Here is a 23,241-nt window from a genome sequence, read left to right on the forward strand (position 1 = left end):
TGATAATTGATTCAAATCAACTCTTTTTTTTTTTTTTTAATTTCAACTTGAGATTATCCTTTCTTATAAAAAAAAGTTAATAAAAAATAATGAAATAAAGTAAAAAAAAAAATAGTTTTCTAAGAAAACATTCCGAAAGACCTTAAAAATAGCCATAGAAAAATAGTAAAAATATAACAAAACACAACACACGTATCCCCCAAATATGTCCTTTCTGGCAATCACGCATGCTAAGCAGATACCCAGCATAAAGTTGAGAGTAAGAGCAAAAAATAAAACATATACCCTGAAGTAAATATCGTACGTTATCTCTTAAGGAATATTAATATTATCGGTTTATCATGCATATATCGAATTCATAAAATCCGGCACCTTTGAATATATTCAACTTGCATCCACCTAAGGAAATAAAGAAAGAAAATGTTCTAGAGCCTGCCAGGCCTACTTGATGCCTTGAATTGATGGATACGGACGACTATGCATTATTTATTTTTTCAAAAGGAAAAAAGAAATAAAGGAACACTTGCTTATTTATAGTCGGATTATCATAAAATAGAAACCAACAAATAATATATATTCATCGGTATTAAGATTAAGAATATTTGGGATGCTACCAAATCCTGCCATATAATTGGATCGGATATTGCTTCATTAGAGATAAGTGTTCATGGAGTTAAGAATATACTATTTATAATTTTGTCGGAAAAAAATATATACTATTTAAAATCAAATCATTATAATTGGCTTCTTCGAAAATTTTAAATATTTACAATAGCTCGACCATGCTGAGTTATAATATTTATATAGTCAACTAGTTATATCTGTAACCAAACTTTGATCATTGTTCATATATATGGCTATTTATTCATTTTCTTTAGCGGCAAGTTAGCCGTCTTTGACCCTTTTGAAGACAAGTGTGTAGTTCCATAATTCAATCTCCAGAAAAGAACCACTCTGGAGTATGAACAATGATACGAAGCCAAGGAATTAAGATTTATAAAGGAGAAGAAAACGATATATGTCAGTGTTTTATTAGGTATATATAGGGACGCTAAAAAAAACTAGTTTTAAAAAAATAACTAGCTAGTAATATAAAAATAGGTATAAAATTATAATCAATTTTATAGTTATAGATTTTTTAAATATTTTTCTATTTAATAATAGTTATAGTAATAAAATTATAACTAGTTTTATAGAAATGATTATTTTAAATTTTTATTTTTATTTATCCATAACTATAATTGATTTTAGATATAACTTATTATATGATTGATAATATAACTAGTTTCTTCATAAGTAATTATATATGCATATTTTAAATATCAAATTATATTCATATTTTGAAAACTAATTATAATTATAGTTATAATATTTACTTATAATCTAATTACTTGTTAGATATAATTATAGGTATATAAATACTCAAATGATGAGCATTCCTATGTATATGTCGTTTTCCTTTGCATATCAATGACCGGATATAATCTGATTAACGATAATCACAACTCACCAAGTTGCACAGATAAATTAGGCTCTCACCTTTGCAATTATATATCGAACAAGTTACGATCCAAGTGGCATATATACTGGCTTGTCTTTGATTTCAATGTTATTTTTAGTTGTTTGTACAAAAGATGATTGTTGGCTGCTTCTCTGAAGAATCTTGAACCACTATGTGCCTGCCCACGTAAGAGTGAAATCCAGCGCAATTTCGAATGAGATTGCAACTGTAGAAGTCTAGAAGCTGTATAAGGAAACAGAGAAACTCCTTGAACTAAAAAATAAATACAAAAGTGTCATATTTTCAGAAACCTCTAAACATATATTTAAGTCATGGTTTTAATGCTATAAAATATTGTGAAAGAATCTACAGATGCCAACGGCAAGCATCTTCTTTGTAATTTTGGGGTTTTCTGGCCGACCCAAACTTTATTGCTTTGATATGTTATGTGGATGGAATTGTTATTGCCTTGGAGGCTTCGAATCTTTTTGTTCTTTTTTTTAATTACTTGTTTAATCTCCCACTTCCAAAGGCAAAGGGTGCTAATAAGTAACAAATAAGTACGATCAGTTAAGGGTTTTTAAAAGGAACATTGCCAGAAGAATAATTGCATTCTTTTTTCGAAAGATGATAAAGTTAGCCTTTTCATACTTTGATGTTAACCCTTGTTAATTAATGTTGTGATTAATGTTTCAGATAAATACGAACTAAATCATGTGGTAGACCTTTAAGAAATAAACCATTGTTAAGTATCAACATCTAAATTTCTAACTACTTTTGGATTTTGATAAGATATACGCGCATTAAGAAATTAAAATAACATTATTTATTTATTTAATTATTTAAAAATAAATTACTTGTCACCCAAAGTCACAATATTTTTTTGATTCAAGAACTAATTTAGATGAGCATGTGATAGAATTACCCTTTTTTACAAGATTCAATTTTAAAAAGTTGAAATACAAAAGCATAGTTTAGAAAATATAGTTTGTATTATTTAAAATGTTTCTATTTTATTTTAAAATTTTAATTTTCATGCTCTATCAATATAAAGATTTTTATAATTTCAACTAACTGAAGTCGCCGTAGATATAATTTGTTTAGTATTTTTTATAAATATATTTTTTCTATTGAGTGAGGCAACTAGTTTTAAATATATTTTTTTCAACTAGTTTTCATTGTTTTCTTCATTGTATTTGAAAGAAAATTTCATATGCAATAGTATAATATATACTTTAAACCAATATTTAGAAGACACTAGAGGCACACAAGTCAATGTTAAACCAGAGTCTTTTAGATGTGTAAGTTGTATACATTTCAATTTGAGACCTTGCTGGTTAGTAGCTATCATACATGAAATTTGAGACCTTGCTGGTTAGTAGCTATCATACATGAAAAAGTGAAAATGTATGCAGCCTGCATCAGTCTATTTGTTCAATGATATAGCTAACCCCTGCAGCATAATCTTGTATCCAACATTCCCGTAATCCAACATAGCGCCGTTCCAGCAGGTTCAATCTGTTTTTTGAGACCTAAAGAGACAGACGGAAAGACAGATTAAACCAAAATGCATGATGCAGAACAGAACCAATCACCATTTGAGGTATACAAATGTATAATGAGGATGGAAATTAAGAGAGGAAACAATAATGTGTAGTAGATAGGTAAAAAAACACGAACCTACTTCTGTCCTGATTCTAAGAATGAACATGAATTGCATTTGGATGCTGATTCAATCTTCCTTCAAAACACAATCTCTCCCTTGAATTTACCCCCCTAAAACATGCAAAGTATAAATTATTATTCTATACCACCTTTTATAAGTATCAACAAGCCAGCAACTCACCCTAAAATACACGTTAATCAGAATATAGCAATATGACAGGAAGTAATTTATTGTTCCCTACCACACACATTTAGGAGTTTGCAGCACTCCATAATACAAGCAAGCAATCACTGCAGTTACTAATCCAATGATGTGTAAATCATCCTGCAGCAAGAAGAACAAATATGAATAAAAACATCAATTTTAATGAAATTCATAAAATTGACAGCCAATTAAGCATTTTTTTTCAAATAGGCCATACCAAAATACAGAGAGGAAAAGGGTAAAAACAAGATAGAAGAGTTTGACAAGCCTTTGCTTCTTTTCCCAAGTGAGCAGGTTGAATATCTCAGTAACATCAACCAAATGCCTTCCTTGTCTATACCTGATCAAAGGAAAAAAAATATGCAATGAGCATGACCATATTAAGCACATTCCAGTATATTAAAATAGCAAGCATTAATGTTTCATCTCATTTGATCCTCTAACTAGTAAGCAGCCATGTACCCTGCAATGGCTATAATTATTTTTTTTTAAATCAGCAAAACATATTTCATTAATTTGGTACCAGAAGTACCTATAAAAAAATACACAAAACAATTTCCAAATAGTAGCAACTGGGTTAAGATGTATTAATTTGCAGTAAGAATATAAACACCTACTAACCCCTACGCTACCCACCACTACCCAACAGGATCAAAAGATTTGAAAGGCTAAATGCTTTCTCCCTCCCAACATATGCTATGAACAACCCCCCTCGGCATCCGTTTCAGATTTGTAATTTGCCTGCTTGTCTGAGACTATGAAATTATGACCATATGCCGGACTTGACCCAAGCGTTACAGGTTCTGCTTCCCTATCTAATCTTGCATCAGAATTTCTTATAAGCTAATGAGACATGCTGAAATATTACTGCTCCATTGAACAAAGGAAAACTTAAAATTCGGAGTCAACGAACTTAGCCAAGACCAAACCAGAAATATAACATCTTGATTCAGAGACATTTTCTGAAATGGCCATAATAGGTTAGCAGTGAGGAATATAAGCAAAAAACAAAATTAAAGAGGTTTTCTGAAAGCAGAATATTTAGTTTTAGGAATCAGTGTAAGAAATATAGCCTAATTAGCCAGTCCATGAATGCAAAAAACGAAAACATAGGTTACTGATATCAAATTGAAGCATGCACAAACAACAAACCAAATAACTTTTTTTGCCATTGAGAAACAACACATTGGCCAAAAATATTAGTAGAATTGATATAAAGATATATACTTACAATCGGACATTGTGAAAAAGATAAGGAAGAAAGAAGAGTGCCAGAATCCAATGCTTGGTAAGAAGGTAGAAGCAGCACAGGACAGCTTGCGTAATATATTCTGGCAAAACCACCATATTTATTCGAGCTGAGGAGTCATAAGGATTTATATAATCAAATTCTAGGTCTGCCAGGCACAATAGCTGCAACAAATCACATGTTAAGAGGATAATTAATGGAACAACCAAACGCAACAAATCCATTATAACATTTGATTCAATGAATATATTAATTTAAAAAGAGAAATGAATGAATGAATCTGGTAAGTAACGAGGACAAGTAAGGAAATGAGGAGGAAGAAGGAGATGATGAACCATGCAAAGAGATCAGCCATTGTCTCCCTCTCTCTCTCCTTCTTCCTCTTCCTTCCAACCTGGTTGTTGGTGCGCACGTTAGCTTCAGCTGGAGCTTGTCCCCAGCACGTGCGCACTGTCCACAGACACCCACCCTTTTTTCCAGCCTAATTAAATTAAATAACCACATTACATATTTTATAAATCCTTCATTCTAGGATTTTCATATTACATCCGCCCTTCTATTAAGTTAAATTAGACTAACCAAAAGTTCTGTCATTCTGTCACTGGAATATGTATCAATAGCTAAAAGTTATTCAAAAGGAATATCTAACAAGTTTTTAGTATTTGAATTAAAATATTTATAAATATCTAAAATAATTAATCATATTTTTTAATTTTTAAAAAATTATCGATACTAATTAAACACACCCACCATAGGTATAAAATAACTTATACATCATATTTAACCAACTTATACCTCATTGTTGTTTAATTACAAATTAGTTCAGATATCATTTTTAAAATAATTATTATAAAAATATTTTTTTATCATTGATTATCTATAATTAGATAATCCACCAAAAAAAATCTATAATTAGACCAATTAAAAGATTTAAAAGCTATTAATGTATACTAATTCAATTCTTATGTATATTTAACATAAAAGATATTTTGCTATAAATATTATGTGATAATAAGTCTATTTTAAATGAATATTTTAATTATTTTTTTATTTTTATTCATTGATGTGTATCTTGTTTTTTTCTTCTTCTATTTTTTCCTTTTTAAATTTTTCAATATCTAGATTTATTTTCTTACTAATTTTTTTCAAAAAAGTAATCAAAATTGGATTAATTTTAACAATTATTTTGTTACATATGTAATTTAATAGAAAAATACACTTATAAAATAGTCCTTACTATAGTTTTTTTACTTATAAAGTCTTCGATATGTACAGTTTACAGCAACAACAAAAATGTTTTAATTAAATTAAATTGTTAATTTTTCTGTTATTTTTCGTGGTCATATGTTCTACTTGGAATGACCGGAAACAAACGGACGACAATGGAGACAAAAAAATAGTAACTCTCTTCAAATTTAAAAAAACTTTTGCTCTATGCTTATGCTTAACAAAATTAGTTTAAAGTTGAAAAGTTAATTAAAAGTTAAAAAATTAATTTATTAAATTATAAATATTCAGAAAAATTAGTTGTTAAAGTAATTAAAAAGTATAAAATAATTAAAATAATAATAAAATCATAATTTATTTTAAAAAGGTGAAAATAGAATTTGGTAAGTATATTAAAGTTAAAAAGGGGAAAATATAAAAAAAAAAAACTAAAAGTTAAAAACTTAAATTTTAAAAAATAATATTTCAAGTAGGTTTCAAAAGTCAATAGAAGGTATTGAAAAAATTTGTTTATTGAACTCTCAAATAAATTTTTCAACAAGTTAAAAAAATTAAAAATTATCTTAAATATTTTATCAAACATATTCTATAATTATAATACTAATAAGAAAAGAGTTAGTAATACACTTTATAACACATTTTTCTAATAATTTTTTTATTATTCATTATAATATATAAAAAATTATTAATCGAAAGTAAGACCCATTAAAATTTATAATTTTTAATAAATATAAGTTAATACATTTTTTTTTGTTATAAATAGTGTGTTAAAAAAATGTTTATAGCATTTTTCTAGCTACCAAACACTTGAAGGATGATGATTGTTATTATTTTTCGTCTCTATCGTCCGTTTGTTTTCTGCTATTCTAAGTTGAACATATATGATTATGAAAAATAACTCAGAAAAGTTAACAGTTTAGTTTCCTGCGCAGTTCCTTGATTAGCAAACATTGGCATTTGATTACCTCAGTGCATGCACACATATGTTTCCAATAAATGTATATACAACAAAGGCAATCAAAACCATTGGAAAATGTACATTCAAACAGCAATGAAAAGTGGTCGGATGCACTCGGACACAGCCTTAATCTTCAAATCAAATGATGCGCAAAATCAATTACCACATGCATTGCTCGGAGCCTAGGAAAAAGAGGCCAGAGGCTTCGAGCAGAGAAAGAAGTTCCTTGACCCCAAGTTCTTCAACTTCTCATTTTGCTTCAAACCTGCACCGTCTCAACAACTATCACTCACCAGAAAAATTAACAAAAAAATATATGAGAAGTGAAGGCATGACACATATGATATAAAGAATCATTAGTGTGGAAGAAATTTTTGCATATATGATACATGTAACAGAGCAAAAATTAATAGTCTGTGTCGTCAATCTAAAAGACAGTACAATTTGAATTGCAACAATTTAATTTAATACCAATATTTCCATAACCATCATCTGCCCTTTGAGAACAAATAAAAGCATAAAAAAAACTACTCTAAAAAAAATATGAAAAAAACATGATAAAAAAAAGGTTCAATCATAGACCTTTGCAAAGAAAAATGTTTTCAGAATACAAAATTAAGATAGCAACGTATATATCTCCTTTAATTTTAGACAATAATTTTTAGATCAACCAAGCTATATAGACAATATAAAAAAGAGAGGTAGTAATTAACAATTGGATATTTTTTTATACAAAACACATGTATCTTTCAAATAAACAATTCTGTTAAAATATAAAAATACTTAATTTGTTGACTATGAGAAAATCAAAGTATATAGTAAAAGGTGAAAAGAAGAGAGGGGTTACTTTGGAGGGTGTAGGAGGAATAGTGAAGGTCGTAGCACTTTGGGTCAGTGTCCTTCAAGAGTGGCCTCCTCTTCTCCTTTTCATAAATTAGCAATGCTGCCTTTACCAAATCGGCGACGGTGTCTTCAGGCGACAACAGCACCTGTATTGCGCCCAAGCTGTTCTCGATAGTTACATTTAGTAGAAGTTTCGATGGCCGAACGTAGTCACAAGTTTCCATGGTCGGCAACGGAAACTTGTGTGTCGGAGGAGTAGAGACGGTTCCACCCATTGGCGGTCCCCACTCAAAGTTTGATGACTTTGTATTTTTTTTATTTTTCCCCTTGTGTTTTGTGTTGCTTAGAGATGGATATTTGCTTTGCTTGCATGCAATGGAGTAGCTATGGCAATGAGAATGTTGTTGGGTTGTTAGAGCTTAGGAATTACGATGGACTATTTCACTAGAAACTGAAAATAATTAATTGGATGATATGTGATACGAATCATACGATTGAAGCTATCGATATTTGAGGTGGTGGGGCTTCAACTGAGAAGGGAAATTTCTTGGAAGCTGCTAGATTTTTACTTTCATTTTGGATTTTAGAGGCTTCCTTCACATACCAATAATTCAAAATCCTTTTACAGTATACATTATTTAAATTTTTTATTTGATTTAATCCAAATAATAAATATGTTTTTATATTTTAAAACGTTAAATTATTTAATATTTATTTTATACCTATTTTTAAAAAGGTATAATAAAAAGGCATAACGTTACTCTTCGATTTAATTTCCAGCCCTTGAACGACACAGCAAACCCTGACAATTATTAGCCCAATCTGCATCCATAGCAATCGTGATATTGTTATCACTTATCACTATCTTTTGATTGGATTTGCTTCCCGGTCCCATATTTTTATTCAGAGAATGAGTTTCTTAAACACTTTGGCTTTACAGATAAAAAAAAAAAAATACTTTGGCTTTAATTACTGAAGAGTTCTACGGTAGACGAATGAGACAAGTGGTTTATTGTAGGCCAATATTTGACCGCATATTATCAGGTTAGTGTCTGTTGCTTAGTTTAAAATTTAAATACATCATTACAAACTTATTGAAATTGCATAGTACACCAATTGTTTTTTTTATATTTTATCTTAAATTCAAAAGTTTAAGCATATTAAAAAATGAAAAAAAATTCGATAGTTAATTATATAACAGGTAAAGATTAACATGATCATAACAATGTCAAATCATCTAATAGTTTCTCAAGAAAGATGATGGAAATTTTGTGTATCAAAGACAAGACAAAACTGCAATAGTTATTAGGAATCCAACCCAACCAATCCGAAATTAATTTTATAGTGTCGCAATTGTTCATACACTCCCCATCTTCTCTTCATGCCTTTCAAATTTGTCCTATTAAGGCCTTTGTCAGGTGATAGATTAAATTTGGCCTTAAATTTTTAAAACCAACCAAATCATGCCTAAAAAAGGCATATGATAAGTAATATGCTAGGATTAAGCCTTCATTTTTTTTAAAAAAAATAACTAGACATATTTAAGTAAATCAAGCTAATATGGTGTTGTATCAATTTTGGTAATGTGATGTCATCTTTTAATAACACAGTACTTGATGGCATCATATATAACTTACATAAATATTTTTGTAATGGACATAGAGAAAGTAAAAACAAAAAGTCTAGCACAGTATCTAGCATCTACATAGACTAAAAAAAGTTACAAAAACTAAAAATGAAATATTTACAGAAGTGAAAAATATATTGAAACCATAGATAAGTGGAAATGAAGGGTTGAAAAGCAACAGATAAAAAATCGTTGGCTTTTCCTATCATTGATTGAAGTAGCCCAGAGAATACAGGGCTTTTGAATGTCCTCACTGTGAGCAAAGCACAATGTTCCAAAGGCGGTGAGCTCTTCTTACAATTTTGCTAATCTTGCGGGCAATGAAAGAAGGGATCAGCAATGGAGGATTTGCGATGGATGGAGTGGAGCCACGTGTGAATATTTCGGGAGCACTTCCCCAACGAAATGAAGATGCATCATTATTCTTCCGCAGATAAAAACTTCTACTACCCACATCCGCAATGACTTGTGATTTATCCAAACCTTGCAAGTTGCAAGCAATGGTCGTAAGCCAAATAAATAATTAAGAAGCTCTACTCTAATAAAAGGATCTTCGTGTATATAGAAATCTGAACATGCATACTCTGGAGACTGAAATAGGAGTGATGCAATTGGAATGAAGAAGCCATATTAGGATCGATCTGGGGGCTCCTGCCTTCTTCTGTATATTTATCGACCACACGCTTGATAGTATCCTCCACACTGGACCCCAGTTTAACCATGGTTCGGACTGGCCCAGGACTTCCCTCAACGGTCACATTAACTACCACCTTAGCTTCTTTCTCGTACCTCTTACGATACAGCTTAATCAGTGTACTTGACCATGTTTAGTATTTTGCCAATTTGTAATTATTTAAAAGTCATGCATACTACGTCGTTACGTCTATTATTAACATGAATGATTTAATATTCATCAATAAATAAGTTTTCACGCCACCTCTGAAGGCAATTCTTATTCTTGCGTAAAATAAAAGCACAACCATTCATCGCAAGTTTGGGAAAAAAAAAAAAAAAAAGAAGAAAAAACAAAGTCCTCTCTCCCTCAAGTTTGACCCTGTTCCACGTTAAACATTACGAAACAATAACAATTTAGGCCAAAAAGTTGAGGATTCATTCCAATTAGGGTCCCTTTTGTGTTAACGCCATCTCTAATGCCCATTTCCTCAAATGAAAGAAACATATCAGGCTACGTCTGCTTAGATATGAAAGGATTCGTAAAAATTAAAATGTCATCCCATCCCAGCACCGTAATTTATAATCGGTCAAATTAAGTAACCGGAAGAGCCCAAATTCTAGCCTTCTAAATATACTAAACAGACAGAGTAGCATGTGTTTGTTCGTTGGTAAAAATAATCATTTCAATTTTCAGAATAAGAACGAGTGTATAGTAATTAGTAAAGTTGAGTGTAACCTGTTTAGTGTGAATCCGTGGAGAGGAAAAGGGGGAAGGGGAAGACAGAAAGGCATCTGAAAAGGTTTTGGGGCGGAAAAACGACCCTCCTCCGCTCCTCCTCGAATAATGGCCGTCAACGTCAGCATCGGCGTTATCATGGCTTGAAAGCAGAGGAGCCGACGAACAGCGCTTCAGGATCTTGATAGGCCTCGACTTGCTCTGGGTCCTACGACGGGGAGACGGCGAGGGGTGCGGCGCCTTATTTTTCCGGGCGGCAACCACCGGCGAACTTCTCCGTGGAGACATACAATACAATAGTTATACAACGCGACTGATCGATCAGATCAGAGTTTATAATATTATAGCGAATAAAAAGAAAAGGAAGAGAAGAGGAAGGGGTAGCTGCAGTGAAACCTATGGCTACCTATCAAGTTCGTTCGCTCCTCTCTAATACTATTCCTGCTATCTGCTGTTACTGCTGCTGCAGTGTGGGTCCCGCACTCTTTTTATTCGTTAATATTTGCGTCACGAATCACGATTTCTCTCAAATTACTTTTTAATCTTCATGTCATTTGTTTTTGTAATCTTTTAAGGTGTTATAATTTATATATAATTTTATTTTAATGGTAAAAAATTTCAAAAAAATTATATTTTTATTTTTTATTTAATTATAATATTATTATATATCATATAAATATTATTTTTTATTATTAGAAAATAGTTTTTTATAAAAGATATATATCTTATTTTTAAAAAATTCTTCTTAACACATAAAATTATTTTAATGAAAAAAAAAATTATAAGAAATAATTTAAAACCCCTATTCAGATGCTCATAGCTTCGGCCCCACATGTCACTTGGGATTTGTTACCTTTTTCTTTTCTCCTCTCTTCTTTTGGGACAGAAGAAGAAGCGTTACGCACCGGCCATCAATTATTTTATATGTTTTTCTCCCCCTTTAGCTCAATGAATATACTAATTTTCGGTGATAAAATATGAAAATAAAGTGAGTTGCGGGGCATTATTTATTTTTCTTTTGCCCGATAATCAAACTCTGTCGTTTCGGCATCTTCCAAATAGATACTCATATCTCCAGTGGATAATATTAATATATTTACCACAGGTGGTTTTCTCATTATATTTTAAATATCATTTTTAAATAATTTTTAATAGAGTTAAATATGTTTGTGATTCATTCATATAAAATAAATAATTTATTGTTTTGGTCTTATGAATAATTTCTTTAGTCTCCATCTATTTACAATAAAAAATAATATTTTTACTTTCTATTATCATATAACTCCAATTAATTACTTGTGTGTTTAATTTAAATTCTAGTAATATGATCCTATTTGGATAAACCATTCAATAAGTAATTATGTAAAAGAAAATAATAAATGAATTAAACTTCTACCTAAGTTAAAATTAATTTATGTATAGTTTTTTTAATTTTCTTTTCTGAAAAATCTCAATGACAAAAAGTTTACAAAATAGTTATGTATAAGTTAATTTTAATTTAAGAGATAAATTTATTTTTCTATAATTGTATATAATGTCATGTTAACACATAACTTCTAAGAAGTTTTTTTAGACAAAATAATTTCTATTTATATATCGTGAAACAAATGCTATGGGATTAAAAAAATGTTTTTTTTTAATTTTTTGTCATTGAGAAATAAAAAGAAAAAGACAAAACTTAAAATTAATTTATTTTACAAGGGTAGGCTATGGGTTCAGGGTTTCAAGAACTATAGTCTATATAAGTCATATCCTTTCCGACAATCCAAGAGTTAAACACGTTAATATTAAATTCTAAAGGATAAAATAAATAAATTTTATTTTTTTAACGATATAAAAATATATTTAAATTTTATTTAAGAATAAGTTTCATCATTATTTCAATGCTTTTGAAAATGTTTTTTTTTTTTTACAAAGTATTCTTCAAAAGTCCTTTGACACTAAATCCAAAAGTTAAGCACAAAGAATCTACAAAAAAAAAAAAAGGAAATTGTGCTCAAAGGCAAATAAACCATACTACTATACTAGTTTAGCTGTCTTGATAGAGAAATGAGAATGAGTAATGATTATATATTTTTTGTTTTATTTTCTCTTTCTCTCTTTAATGTTTAATAACGTTTTTTCATGCATTATATGGAACTATTTTTCAAGCTATCAAAATTAAAAATTATTCTTTTAATAATGAACAATTTTTTTCTTCTAAAGAAGTTATGTCTTACAATAAAATATAACAAAAACAATTCACATTAAAGAAAAAGATTCAAATTTACAATATCGTAAAAATTATTTTTATATCAAAAACAAGGATTCATATTTATGACATAAAATTAATTGTCATATTTTAGAAAGTTAATAATTATTGTACTAATAGTTTTTTTAATTGACAAAAGAAAAAAGAGTTAGTATAATTAAGTTAACTATATAATTAGATAATTACAAAATCAGGACAATAAGCCCGTCTAGCTCAGTTGGTAGAGCGCAAGGCTCTTAACCTTGTGGTCGTGGGTTCGAGCCCCACGGTGGGCGTTATTTATTTATTTTTGTTATTCACATTTTACAAGGAGTCAACAACAAACCAGAATGTAACCGATTATTATTGGGGTCAGCAATTATGTGGTTTATCTGGCCAGCTGAGCTTTCTCATTGTTCCTCAGACTTTATGGCTGTTTCTAATCACAAATAGCAAAATTTCACCTTCCAAATTTTCTGAATTTGTTGGACTATTCTTGCTTTTTCTTCAACCACTTTTATAAAGTCAGTGAAATTGGAAATGAGCTTTCTCATTGTTCCTCAGACTTTATGGCTTTTCTTTTTTCATGGCATCATTAGAAATATCAGTTTTTCAATCTTTGCCGTACGCGTGGTAATCATGGGGCTCCCATTTTAGTCCCTCCCTTGCTCACCCTGTCACTCAACATATGATCCTTTCTTATCCATTTTTGGTATTTTGGATAAATAGGGTGAAACGATCTATATCTTACTGCTTTTGAGGAAAATCGATTTGATAAGGGAAAGGGAAACTGAGGTTGTAAAAACCTTCCTAGCTAAGTACTTACTGGGTGTAAAATGTATATGTGTGACTGGCTGGCATGATATAGAAAAATATTCAGAAGCTATTTTCTCCTGCTGAAGTTACAACATAAGAGCTACAGTCAAATACATATTCCATATATATAAGCCTCCAATTGTCTCCAGCAGTATATATGTAACTTATGCAAGCTTTTGTTTTGATTTCTTCTATTTGTTTTTCCCGCTATTACTTACTAAGTTCCTTCTTAATTTCAATTATGTCTTATGGGAATATGTTTCTCTTTAATTCATTTATTGATTTCCTTCTTCCTTCTAAAAAGAGAAAAACTAAAGATTATATTTCTCTCTCATTTTTCTATAAAAAAAGGTTAAATTATAATTTTGATTCTTAATTTTAAATCTACAATTTGAGTGATATTTTTAAATTAAGATATTTAATTATCCTATTTTAAAAAATAAGAAAAAATAAAAATACTTATTTTTTTAAAATAAAAAAACTAAATATCTTGATTTATAGATAAAGACCAAAAGCCTAAATCTGAAATTATGGTCGCACCAAAAATACAATGTACAAAAAAAAAACACAGATCAGCAAAATGATTAAATGGACATTTAAATAAATAATTACTAAATTATTTAATTATAATACATTACTAACTTTTTGGAAAAGATAAGAAAAATAAAAATAAAACGGAGAACAAGCGTTGTGAGCGTGAAACGCGATTCAAAGATACAAAGAGATTTGCTACTTGCTAGCAAGAAAAAGAACGAATTTGTCACACATGCTTCTCTTGTCTTCCTTTCCGTGTAACATCACCATGGTAATGGAGGTAGTGTAATATATGTATCGCACTCGCAGATAGTCTCCAAGTGAAGGCGCGTGTACTTTCCTCTCCCTTTCACCGTCATTTCCCTGCCTCAACAAATAGACACTTCTTTCAATAAACAGATCGACGCTTATTCACATGGCAACGCACCGGAAATTCAAATTCCGGTCACCGCCGCCACCTGCTTTTCCCGACTAAATGCACATAACCTGATTGATACCTTTGAACATGTAATCAAATAAAACTATTCATTCCCATTAAAGAAATCGTCACTGCTTCTTCTTCTCACTTGTAATGGCGAGCACCACACCCTCTGCTGACTCAGCTTCAGCAGATGAAGTTACCGCAAAAGCCGTTAACAAGCGCTACGAAGGGCTGGTCACGGTTCGAACCAAAGCTATAAAGGGCAAAGGGGCTTGGTATTGGCCGCACCTGGAACCCATGTTGCTGCACAACACCGAAACGGGGCTCCCCAAAGCGGTCAAACTCAGGTGCTCCCTATGCGACGCCGTTTTCTCCGCTTCCAATCCTTCACGCACTGCTTCTGAGCATCTAAAGCGCGGAACCTGCCCCAATTTCAATTCCGCCGCCAAACCAATCTCCTCCGTGTCTCCCTCCTCCGCCGTCGCCGCCATGGCCTTGTCGCCTCCATCCTCTCCGACCAACCACAACCACCGCAAGAGAATTTCTTCTTCCTACGACGCGCCGTCGCAGCAACAACAGCCGAATTTGGTGTTATCCGGTGGAAAGGACGATTTGGGAGCTTTGGCTATGTTGGAAGACAGTGTGAAGAAATTAAAGAGTCCGAAAACTTCAGCCGGTCCAACTCTAACCAAAAGTCAAGTCGATAGCGCCTTTGATTATCTCGCTGATTGGGTCTACGAGTCTTGTGGCTCTGTCTCTTTTTCCGCTCTTGAGCACCCCAAGTTCAGAGCGTTTCTCAACCAGGTCGGGTTGCCAACAGTTTCTATCAGAGAGTTCACTGGAAGTAGATTGGATGCCAAGTTTGAAGAAGCTAAAGCATATTCAGAAGCGCGAATCAGAGATGCTTTGTTCTTTCAAGTAGCGTCGGAGGGATGGAAATGGAAGGGGAAGAAGTATTGTGAGGAGAAGTTGGTTAACATGAGCGTGAATCTCCCCAATGGGACCAGTTTGCACAGAAGGACCTTGTTTGTCACCGGCTCTGCTCCTTCCAATTATGCACAAGAGGTTATGTGGGAGACACTAACCGGCATTTGTGGGAATGTCGTGCAACAATGTGTTGGTATTGTTGCGGACAAGTTTAAGAACAAGGCCTTGAGAAACTTGGAGAATCGAAACCCTTGGATGGTTAACCTTTCTTGTCAGTACCAAGGCTTCAATAGTTTGATCAAGGACTTCAACAAGGAACTCCCCTTTTTTAACACCGTTACACACAATTGTCTCAGGCTCGCCAGTTTCATCAATTTCAAGTCTCAGGTGAGGAGTAGTTTTGACATGTACCAACAGCAGGAGTACGGGCACACCTGGTTGCTCCGAATGCCATTGCCCTCTCGCCAGTTCGAGTATTTTGACACTGTGTATGCAATGATGGAGGATGTGTTGAGTTCGGTTCGTGCCTTGCAGTTGCTGCTGTTGAATGAGAACTTCAAAATGGCGTCAATTGAAAACCCGAATGCGAGGGAAGTTGGGGACATGATTCGAGATGTGGGGTTTTGGAATGATTTGGAGGCTGTGCATTCGTTGGTTAAATTGGTGAAGGAGATGGTTAAAGAGATTGAGACAGAGAGGCCTCTTGTAGGACAATGCCTTCCCCTTTGGGGAGAGTTAAGGGCAAGAGTGAAGGATTGGTGCTCCAAATTCCATGTTGCAGAAGCGGCAGTAGAGAAAGTCATTGAAAAACGGTTCAAGAAAAACTACCACCCTGCTTGGGCTGCTGCTTACATTCTTGACCCTCTTTATTTGGTTAGGGACACGAGTGGCAAGTACCTTCCACCGTTTAATTACTTGACGCCGGAACAGGAGAAAGACGTGGACAAGCTCATAACAAGGCTTGTGTCAAGGGATGAGGCTCATATTGTGTTAATGGAGCTAATGAAATGGAGAACGCAAGGGCTTGATCCTGTGTATGCTCGTGCTGTGCAGATGAAGGAAAGAGATCCTGTTACTGGGAAAATGAGGCTTGTGAATCCACAAAGTAGTAGACTTGTGTGGGAAACTTATCTCACCGAGTTTAAGTCCCTGGGAAGAGTTGCAGTTAGGCTGATTTTCCTTCATGCAACCTCGCGTGGTTTCAAATGTAATTGGTCTTCGTGGAGATGGGTGTGTAGCCAAGGAAACTCCAGAGCAGCACTCGATAGGGCGCACAAGTTGATATTTATTGCAGCTCATTCCAAATTCGAAAGAAAGGATTTTTCCACTGATGAAGAGAAGAATGCGGAGTTGTTTAGCTTGGCAAATGGTGAGGATGATGTGCTGAACGAGGTTTTTGTGGAGACATCCTCAGCGTGACAATTTCTTTTTTTAAGGAATTTTAATCTTTAGGATTCATTGAATTCTTTCCACTACCCCCTCTTCTTTCTCTTGTGTCTTCTTCTTCCTCAATGCTTTTATTTATTTTCTTAGTTTTGGTATTTGTTACTCTCTCGATGGATTTCGGGGCAGTTATTGGCGATTGAATTTTGCATTTCTCCTGCCTGGAATCGTGATTCGAGTAACTTCCCATCGTTCATCATAGCATGGTTTATTTTCAAGTCGTTAAATATCCTGGGAAAGGATATGTGTCTTCTTGTTTGTAAAGCTAGAGAAAGTGCATGACCACCAGTTACAAAACGGGAAGACTAGAAGAGTGTTGTAGAAATTCTATGTTCCTCTAGTAATTTTGAGATTAATAATATTTGTAAAGGGGAAGCTTTTTTTATTTATTTATCAATTCTCCTTTAATCATAAAATCGAATCTATGCTCAAACTTTATCCGCAATTTGGAATGTAAAATCAGGAGTGAGAAATGCGGCATATTATTGTTAATTTCAGAGGGAGTTCCTGGGGTTGCGAGTGCTCGAACAGTGTTCCGTTTTATACCACAAACAAGTGCAATTATTCTCTATACGAATCCATTTCCCAAATATGTAAGTGTTTTGGCACGAGAAATGGTTTACATGGCATGTGGCATTAGATGTTTTTGTTTAGAGAATCTTGGAAAGCATATGATGTGATGCATTTGTAAAAACCTGGGTTGTTACTCCGTTTTGATGACTCCTAGATTGATGAATTCTTTTCCACTCCAAAGTCCAAAGGCATTCAGCTTTCTGTATAAAGTCAAAGTCGTGCATTAATCATCCCAAAGTCTTCTTCAACTCACGTCAAACACGCAACTTTACAAATGGCCATTGTTTTCAAGTTCAGCCACGATGTTGATTCCTTATCAAGCTCTGTCCATAGTGTTGTCAGCAGAATATTAACAATGCACGACCCGAAGGGGTTTTTGTTTGTTAGCTAACGCGGCCATGGACATGGACTTATGGGGTCACAAATTTTTTTCACTTTCCGCTGGCAAATAATAGAACTATAATCCTTGTACTTAGTTCAAACTTTCCTCAAAAGATCTTTCAGTTGCTGAGTTCTTATAATAAGTACCGAAATACAATTTTGTACATGTAGAGAGTATTTCAGTTTTATGTAGAGGTTGTAAACATCCAATAATTATGACTAGTATTACGTTAAAATATAAATTCATGTTTTTAGTGTCGCGGAGGACATGCAATGATATCATTGGATTGGTAAGGAGGCCATGAAATTGTTGTTTGTTAGTAGAACTTATTGGACCATAACCTATTTATTAACCTAGGAGCTCTCACTCTCACCCTTGAGCCAGCAAAAGTATCTAAGGGAGGGTTTGACTTGAACTTTTAGATGTATTTATTGGCAAGGGCCAGAGACAGTTGGAATGGGTCGAGACTTGAGATTGAAATTGAAATAGCAACCCGTAGTTAATTGCGGGTCAAGTGTCAAATATAATGTGTTACCAAACTGGCTATTAGAGCAAAGGCTTAGATTCTGAAGTGGCATTGCCAGCGCTTCCTGAATCTATCCCATCCAAATCACCTAGTGTTAATGTTATGTCTGAACCCCAACATGAAACAAGTGGAAGTCTTTTTTCAAGCATTGGTTGTCATGGAAGAAGAATAAAATAATTAAAATTTAAGCTTTAGTTTCATTAATAAAAAAATCGCATATATGTTAATAAAAAGGTTATGTATATTAATAAAAAGATGTAATATATAATTTTTTTATTTAATGAAAAAAATACTCTTAAAATTTATTTTAAGTCCATCTTATTTTGAACCAACATGGTTATATTATATATTAAAGTTTTGTTGAGTGAAATAAACTTTGGGTAACTTGTCTTTTAAACATTCTAAAGCTTGTGATGTTCATGCAGAATCATTGGAGGATGCTTCCCATGATTGCGAGGTGTTGAGAGGACCCAAAGCAAAGGAAGGCTGTCGGCATGAAGTAGCACAGAAAATGCTGGAGAGCGATTCTTCAACAACGAATCTTAACCGACTTCTTTCTTTTTTCAAAGCTTTTTCCCATTTGACAAAGAGGGGGCATATGGGGTTGTTGAAACAAAATTATTAACATTGATTTATTCGAAAAAGTTCAATGTCTTAATTTGCTTCGGGAACAGTTTGTTGAAGCAGAGCAAAGTTGCTTGTAAGTTTGTAATTATATATTGCAAATGAAAAGGGAAGGTCGTATTCATATTACATTATTACCAAATTCTGACGTCAACATTACAAGAGTCTGTGAATTCTTTTGAAGTAACAAGTAACTAGTAACAACACAGCAAATATCATTTAAAATAGTGGCAAAAGAATTAAAAAGTATAATTAATATTTTAGTTTTTATTAAAACTGTTATCTATTTTTTTTCATTATTTCAGTTTGTTTCATTATCTTATTTATTGAGTTTCTTAATCCATACTAACTTAGTTTCATCTCACTTAAGTTTTATCTTATATATATATATATATATATATATTCGGGTTTCTTTAGATTTAGGGACAAATTTTAGTTTAAAAAATGATTCCTGACAAAATTGAGATTGTATAATGAATAAATATTTAGTACATATTTAATTACGCGTCCACAAATTTAAAATTTACGTGCGTCAAATATTGAAAGCTAGACATTATAGTTTCTCCCTAAAACATCTAATTTAACGTGGTTTTCTCATAGACGTGCGTATTGAATGAAATTCTAAGCAATAAAATCATCTAAATTCATCTTCCGAACATTCTTAGCTATAAATCTAATTTACATATTTAAGTTTAATTTTAAACGATGAAGTTAATGAAATTGAGCCTACCACATGTATTCATTAGCTTGATTACAATAATAATCAACAACATTTAAATCTAAATTCTAATTCATCTACCTTTTCACACAATAGTAACAAGTTAAGCGAAATAGTACCATTTTTACCATATTTTATTATCTTCCTTTAAATTCCGTATGATTTTAAATAATTTAATTTTTGTAATGATTTGAAATTGGGTTTGTATTTTTATCTTTTCAGTCTAAAAAATGCCCAATTGATAGTGTGCTTATTATGCTCATATGTGGCAATTATGTTGCCATTGATAATGGGTAGGGAGGGGACCCTTTTACTTCTCTTTTTAAGAGAGTATTTAAGTCATCTAACCCTTTCCACCCAAAACAAGTCAGTTTGCCAGATGTGGAAAGTTTCCAGTTTTTTTTTCTGAATGTGGAAAGTTTCCGGTTCTCTTTCACAATTTAAAAATAAAGAGTTTAATTAAAATATATTGATTGTGCAAATATTATTTTACATTATTATAAATATTATGTTGGGTCAGATTATTGACTTTTGTAACAATTGATACTGTAATAAAAAACTGTAATAACTAATTTCAAAATCATATTTAAAATGATTTTAATTAATTAATAATGTATTTTTTTAAATAAAGAGTATATCAAAATTAAATTTAAAAAATAACAATTCTTCTAGTGTTGAAAGAAAGATATATAGAAACAGAAACCAATGCACCCTATATTTTATGAGACTACGATCTAAACCCGTCATAGTCATCATGATCATAATAATACATATCCCCCGTGGAGCTGTTCATAGTTTCATATGATTCTCTCTTTTTGTTGATGGTTTTCTTTTTCGCACACCATCTACTTTTTTGAACAGTAAAAATTATATATATATATATATATATATATATATATATATATATATAATATTTTTTATTTAGCAAGAGAACTTGTAAAACTATAGTGTGAGATGATTTAAAATTATTCAAAGTAGAGTGAAGAATGATGTATAATAGTATAATTATGCCACACTCGTTGGTTCTTCTAAGAGACAGAAATCATTGCTGGCAAGTGGCAACCCTTACCAAAGCTAATTGCTCACTCACCAACCAAAAACTCAATCGATCACTTTTTCCGTATATGTTTGTCTCTATCTCTCTCTAGAGATGTTAAGCTTCCACCAGTTGGTATGCAGTGCACCTATCTACGTTTGTGAGTTAAAGCAAAAGGGAATAGGAAATACAATGATTAATATGGGACGACAAACTCTTCTATACAAGAATCTTCTTCTGTTCCAAGGCCTAATTATGTGACCCATTTTTTCATCTTTACATTCCCTCTGTTAATTATTGTTGCTCTGTTAATTATTGTTGCATTTAAGCATGGTAATGAGGCCCGAATCTTATGGGGCTAGTTTTGAACCTGTCTTAATTTTGATGGGAAAAATCTGAGTTGATTGAGATTAGGGTTGAAATCGGATTCAGATTTTTCTCAACAAGCAAAGTCGAGTTCGGGGTCAAGATGAAATTATTAATACTCGACCGAACTCGCTTTACTAATAATTAATTTACAAAAATACCTTTAAATATATATAACACACTAAAATATGAAACTATTGGATTAGATTTTATGTTACTATTGGATTGAATTTTATGTTATCATATACAATATAAAAATATGGCGTGATTGCTATTTAAAATTGTATTTTTCATTATATGAAAAATGTATTTTTTATAAGATTTTATAAACATATCAAGGGCGGGATGGAAAGAGAAAAACCCAATCCCGTCGAAGACGGAAATGGGAGTAAATTTACATCCAGTCGGATTTCGAAGACAAGGATAGGGGGAATGGAAAGTTGGGGACAAGGACGGGATAAGCAAAACCCGATCCTAACTTACCCTATTGCCATGCCTAGTTACATAGTAAAAAGATCACATTGAAGCATATTGATGATTCTTGACATAAGAAGAAGAATACAGTTGTGATCGTGCTTCAAGATGGGAACCTACTCAAATACCCATAACATTTATTAGATAATATCCCCAACCGCTTTTATTGTGTCTAAGTTTTTAGGCTTTCAATTATCTTATAAATTAATTTTATCAAACACATGCACTTTATACGCCTAAGCTTAATCAAACGATAGTATAGAGTTAGCAACTTTCTATCAAACTTCAGAAGTTTGGTGAGCTCAAAGAGGATTGTTGAAAGAATAATTGGGATTGTGCTGGGAAAACAAGTAAAAAAAAACTTAGGTTGATTGAATGAAGAGACAAGGTCCAAAAGAATACTTTATAATAGTGTGGAACATGGTTCTTATTAGGTTGTGTTTGTTGGAGTCTTGGGTATTGCCGATGATTGAACAAAGTATCAAGTTGTGAGACAAAATTAGCATAAATCTTTTGTGTTAATTCCTACTTTTCAAAATCTCTTTCATTTTCACCAATGTTGAAGGAGTTGAACTCTTTAGTCTTTAAAGTTTAATTAACAAACTTTCTTACATTTATCTATATATAGGATGGTATCATATATGCTTTTTTTTTAGAAGCAGATGATATTATATATATATATAATATATATATTGTCTAATTTGTAAACTTGCTTCATTCTAATGTTTAAATGTGTTTTTCTGAATAGATTTATATTTTTTTAGGAAAAACAATTTAAATCTTTTCTTTATATGTGAGCTTAGCCTATAAGATTTAGTAGTCGACCTTGGGGCCGCAGTAATGCTCCTCTTTGCTTAAAATAAATAAAAAATTAGCACCTCACTCTGTTGGAGGTGAAAAACCACAGTGCGACATGTCTAATTTGGAAAACAAACTTATAGTTGGAGGGACTTTAGTCACAAGGCTCCCAGCCATATTTGAAGATGACTATTCATGTTAGTGATACTAGATGAAATATGTGCATAAAATCCACACAGTATTATGCTTTGGCAGGTTATGGTAAATAGTGACTTTGAGCCACCAAAAGATAATAGTGAAAATCTTTATCTAGAGTCTATATGGACTTAGGAATACATCAACCATATGTAGCTTAAGACTAAGACAAAAATATTACTCACATTGTTATTGTATAAAATACTAATGGCCTAATTCATTAAAAAAAGTAATTAATTTGATTGATAATAATAGATTTATTTTAAATTCATAATTTTTTTTAAATTATCATTATCATTAATATTTTTGTAATGATTTATTAATATATTTTTTTAATGAGAGATATTTATAGTTTAAAAATAATCAATGCAAAAAATATCATAAATTAAATCTTATAGAAAAGAATAAATACCATTTCAAACTTAGATCTTATAAATAAAAATAGAGAGTAATAGTATTATATTATTGTGTACCCTTCATTAATAGGTAACA

At 31.9% G+C, this 23,241-nt stretch overlaps 4 protein-coding genes and 1 non-coding gene across 8 annotated transcripts; 2 read left to right on the top strand and 3 right to left on the bottom strand.

The window, feature by feature from the left end:
* Positions 1–2,768: 2,768 nt before the first annotated feature.
* Positions 2,769–7,687, bottom strand: LOC100813058 (probable protein cornichon homolog 2). Of its 3 annotated transcripts, XM_041006565.1 has the most exons (5): positions 7,653–7,687; positions 6,969–7,070; positions 4,603–4,784; positions 3,589–3,711; positions 3,203–3,491 (listed from the first exon to the last, which is right to left on the bottom strand). In XM_041006565.1, the coding sequence occupies exons 2-5, from the start codon at positions 6,975–6,977 to the stop codon at positions 3,467–3,469; spliced, it is 339 nt and encodes a 112-aa protein (XP_040862499.1). In that variant the 5' UTR covers positions 6,978–7,070; positions 7,653–7,687; the 3' UTR covers positions 3,203–3,466. The 3 variants fall into 3 exon arrangements, 1 of the variants encoding a protein (XP_040862499.1); XR_005887072.1 differs by lacking the exons at positions 6,969–7,070; positions 7,653–7,687 and adding an exon at positions 2,769–3,033 and having other exon boundaries at positions 3,182–3,277; positions 3,416–3,711; positions 4,603–4,629; XR_005887071.1 differs by lacking the exons at positions 6,969–7,070; positions 7,653–7,687 and adding an exon at positions 2,769–3,033 and having other exon boundaries at positions 3,182–3,277; positions 3,409–3,711; positions 4,603–4,629.
* On the bottom strand, positions 6,784–8,199 carry LOC114819093 (uncharacterized). The gene is made up of 2 exons (NM_001370232.1): positions 7,653–8,199; positions 6,784–7,070 (listed from the first exon to the last, which is right to left on the bottom strand). The coding sequence occupies exons 1-2, from the start codon at positions 7,921–7,923 to the stop codon at positions 6,988–6,990; spliced, it is 354 nt and encodes a 117-aa protein (NP_001357161.1). The 5' UTR covers positions 7,924–8,199; the 3' UTR covers positions 6,784–6,987.
* A 995-nt stretch (positions 8,200–9,194) lies between these two features.
* Positions 9,195–11,140, bottom strand: LOC100776359 (uncharacterized protein At4g22758). Of its 2 annotated transcripts, none has more exons than XM_006590484.4 (3): positions 10,687–11,140; positions 9,859–10,066; positions 9,195–9,758 (listed from the first exon to the last, which is right to left on the bottom strand). In XM_006590484.4, the coding sequence occupies exons 1-3, from the start codon at positions 10,972–10,974 to the stop codon at positions 9,526–9,528; spliced, it is 729 nt and encodes a 242-aa protein (XP_006590547.1). In that variant the 5' UTR covers positions 10,975–11,140; the 3' UTR covers positions 9,195–9,525. The 2 variants fall into 2 exon arrangements, with proteins under 2 accessions (XP_006590547.1, XP_003538594.1); XM_003538546.5 differs by having other exon boundaries at positions 9,859–10,078.
* Positions 11,141–13,139: 1,999 nt separating this feature from the next.
* TRNAK-CUU (transfer RNA lysine (anticodon CUU)) lies at positions 13,140–13,212 on the top strand. The gene has a single exon. It is a non-coding gene; the product is annotated as a tRNA-Lys (tRNA).
* Positions 13,213–14,321: 1,109 nt separating this feature from the next.
* LOC102663387 (uncharacterized) lies at positions 14,322–17,074 on the top strand. Its single transcript, XM_006590485.4, has one exon. The coding sequence runs from the start codon at positions 14,838–14,840 to the stop codon at positions 17,031–17,033; it is 2,196 nt and encodes a 731-aa protein (XP_006590548.1). The 5' UTR covers positions 14,322–14,837; the 3' UTR covers positions 17,034–17,074.
* The last annotated feature ends 6,167 nt before the right edge of the window (positions 17,075–23,241 follow it).

This window comes from Glycine max, chromosome 11 (assembly GCF_000004515.6).
Source record: "Glycine max cultivar Williams 82 chromosome 11, Glycine_max_v4.0, whole genome shotgun sequence".
Taxonomy (NCBI): domain Eukaryota; kingdom Viridiplantae; phylum Streptophyta; class Magnoliopsida; order Fabales; family Fabaceae; genus Glycine; species Glycine max.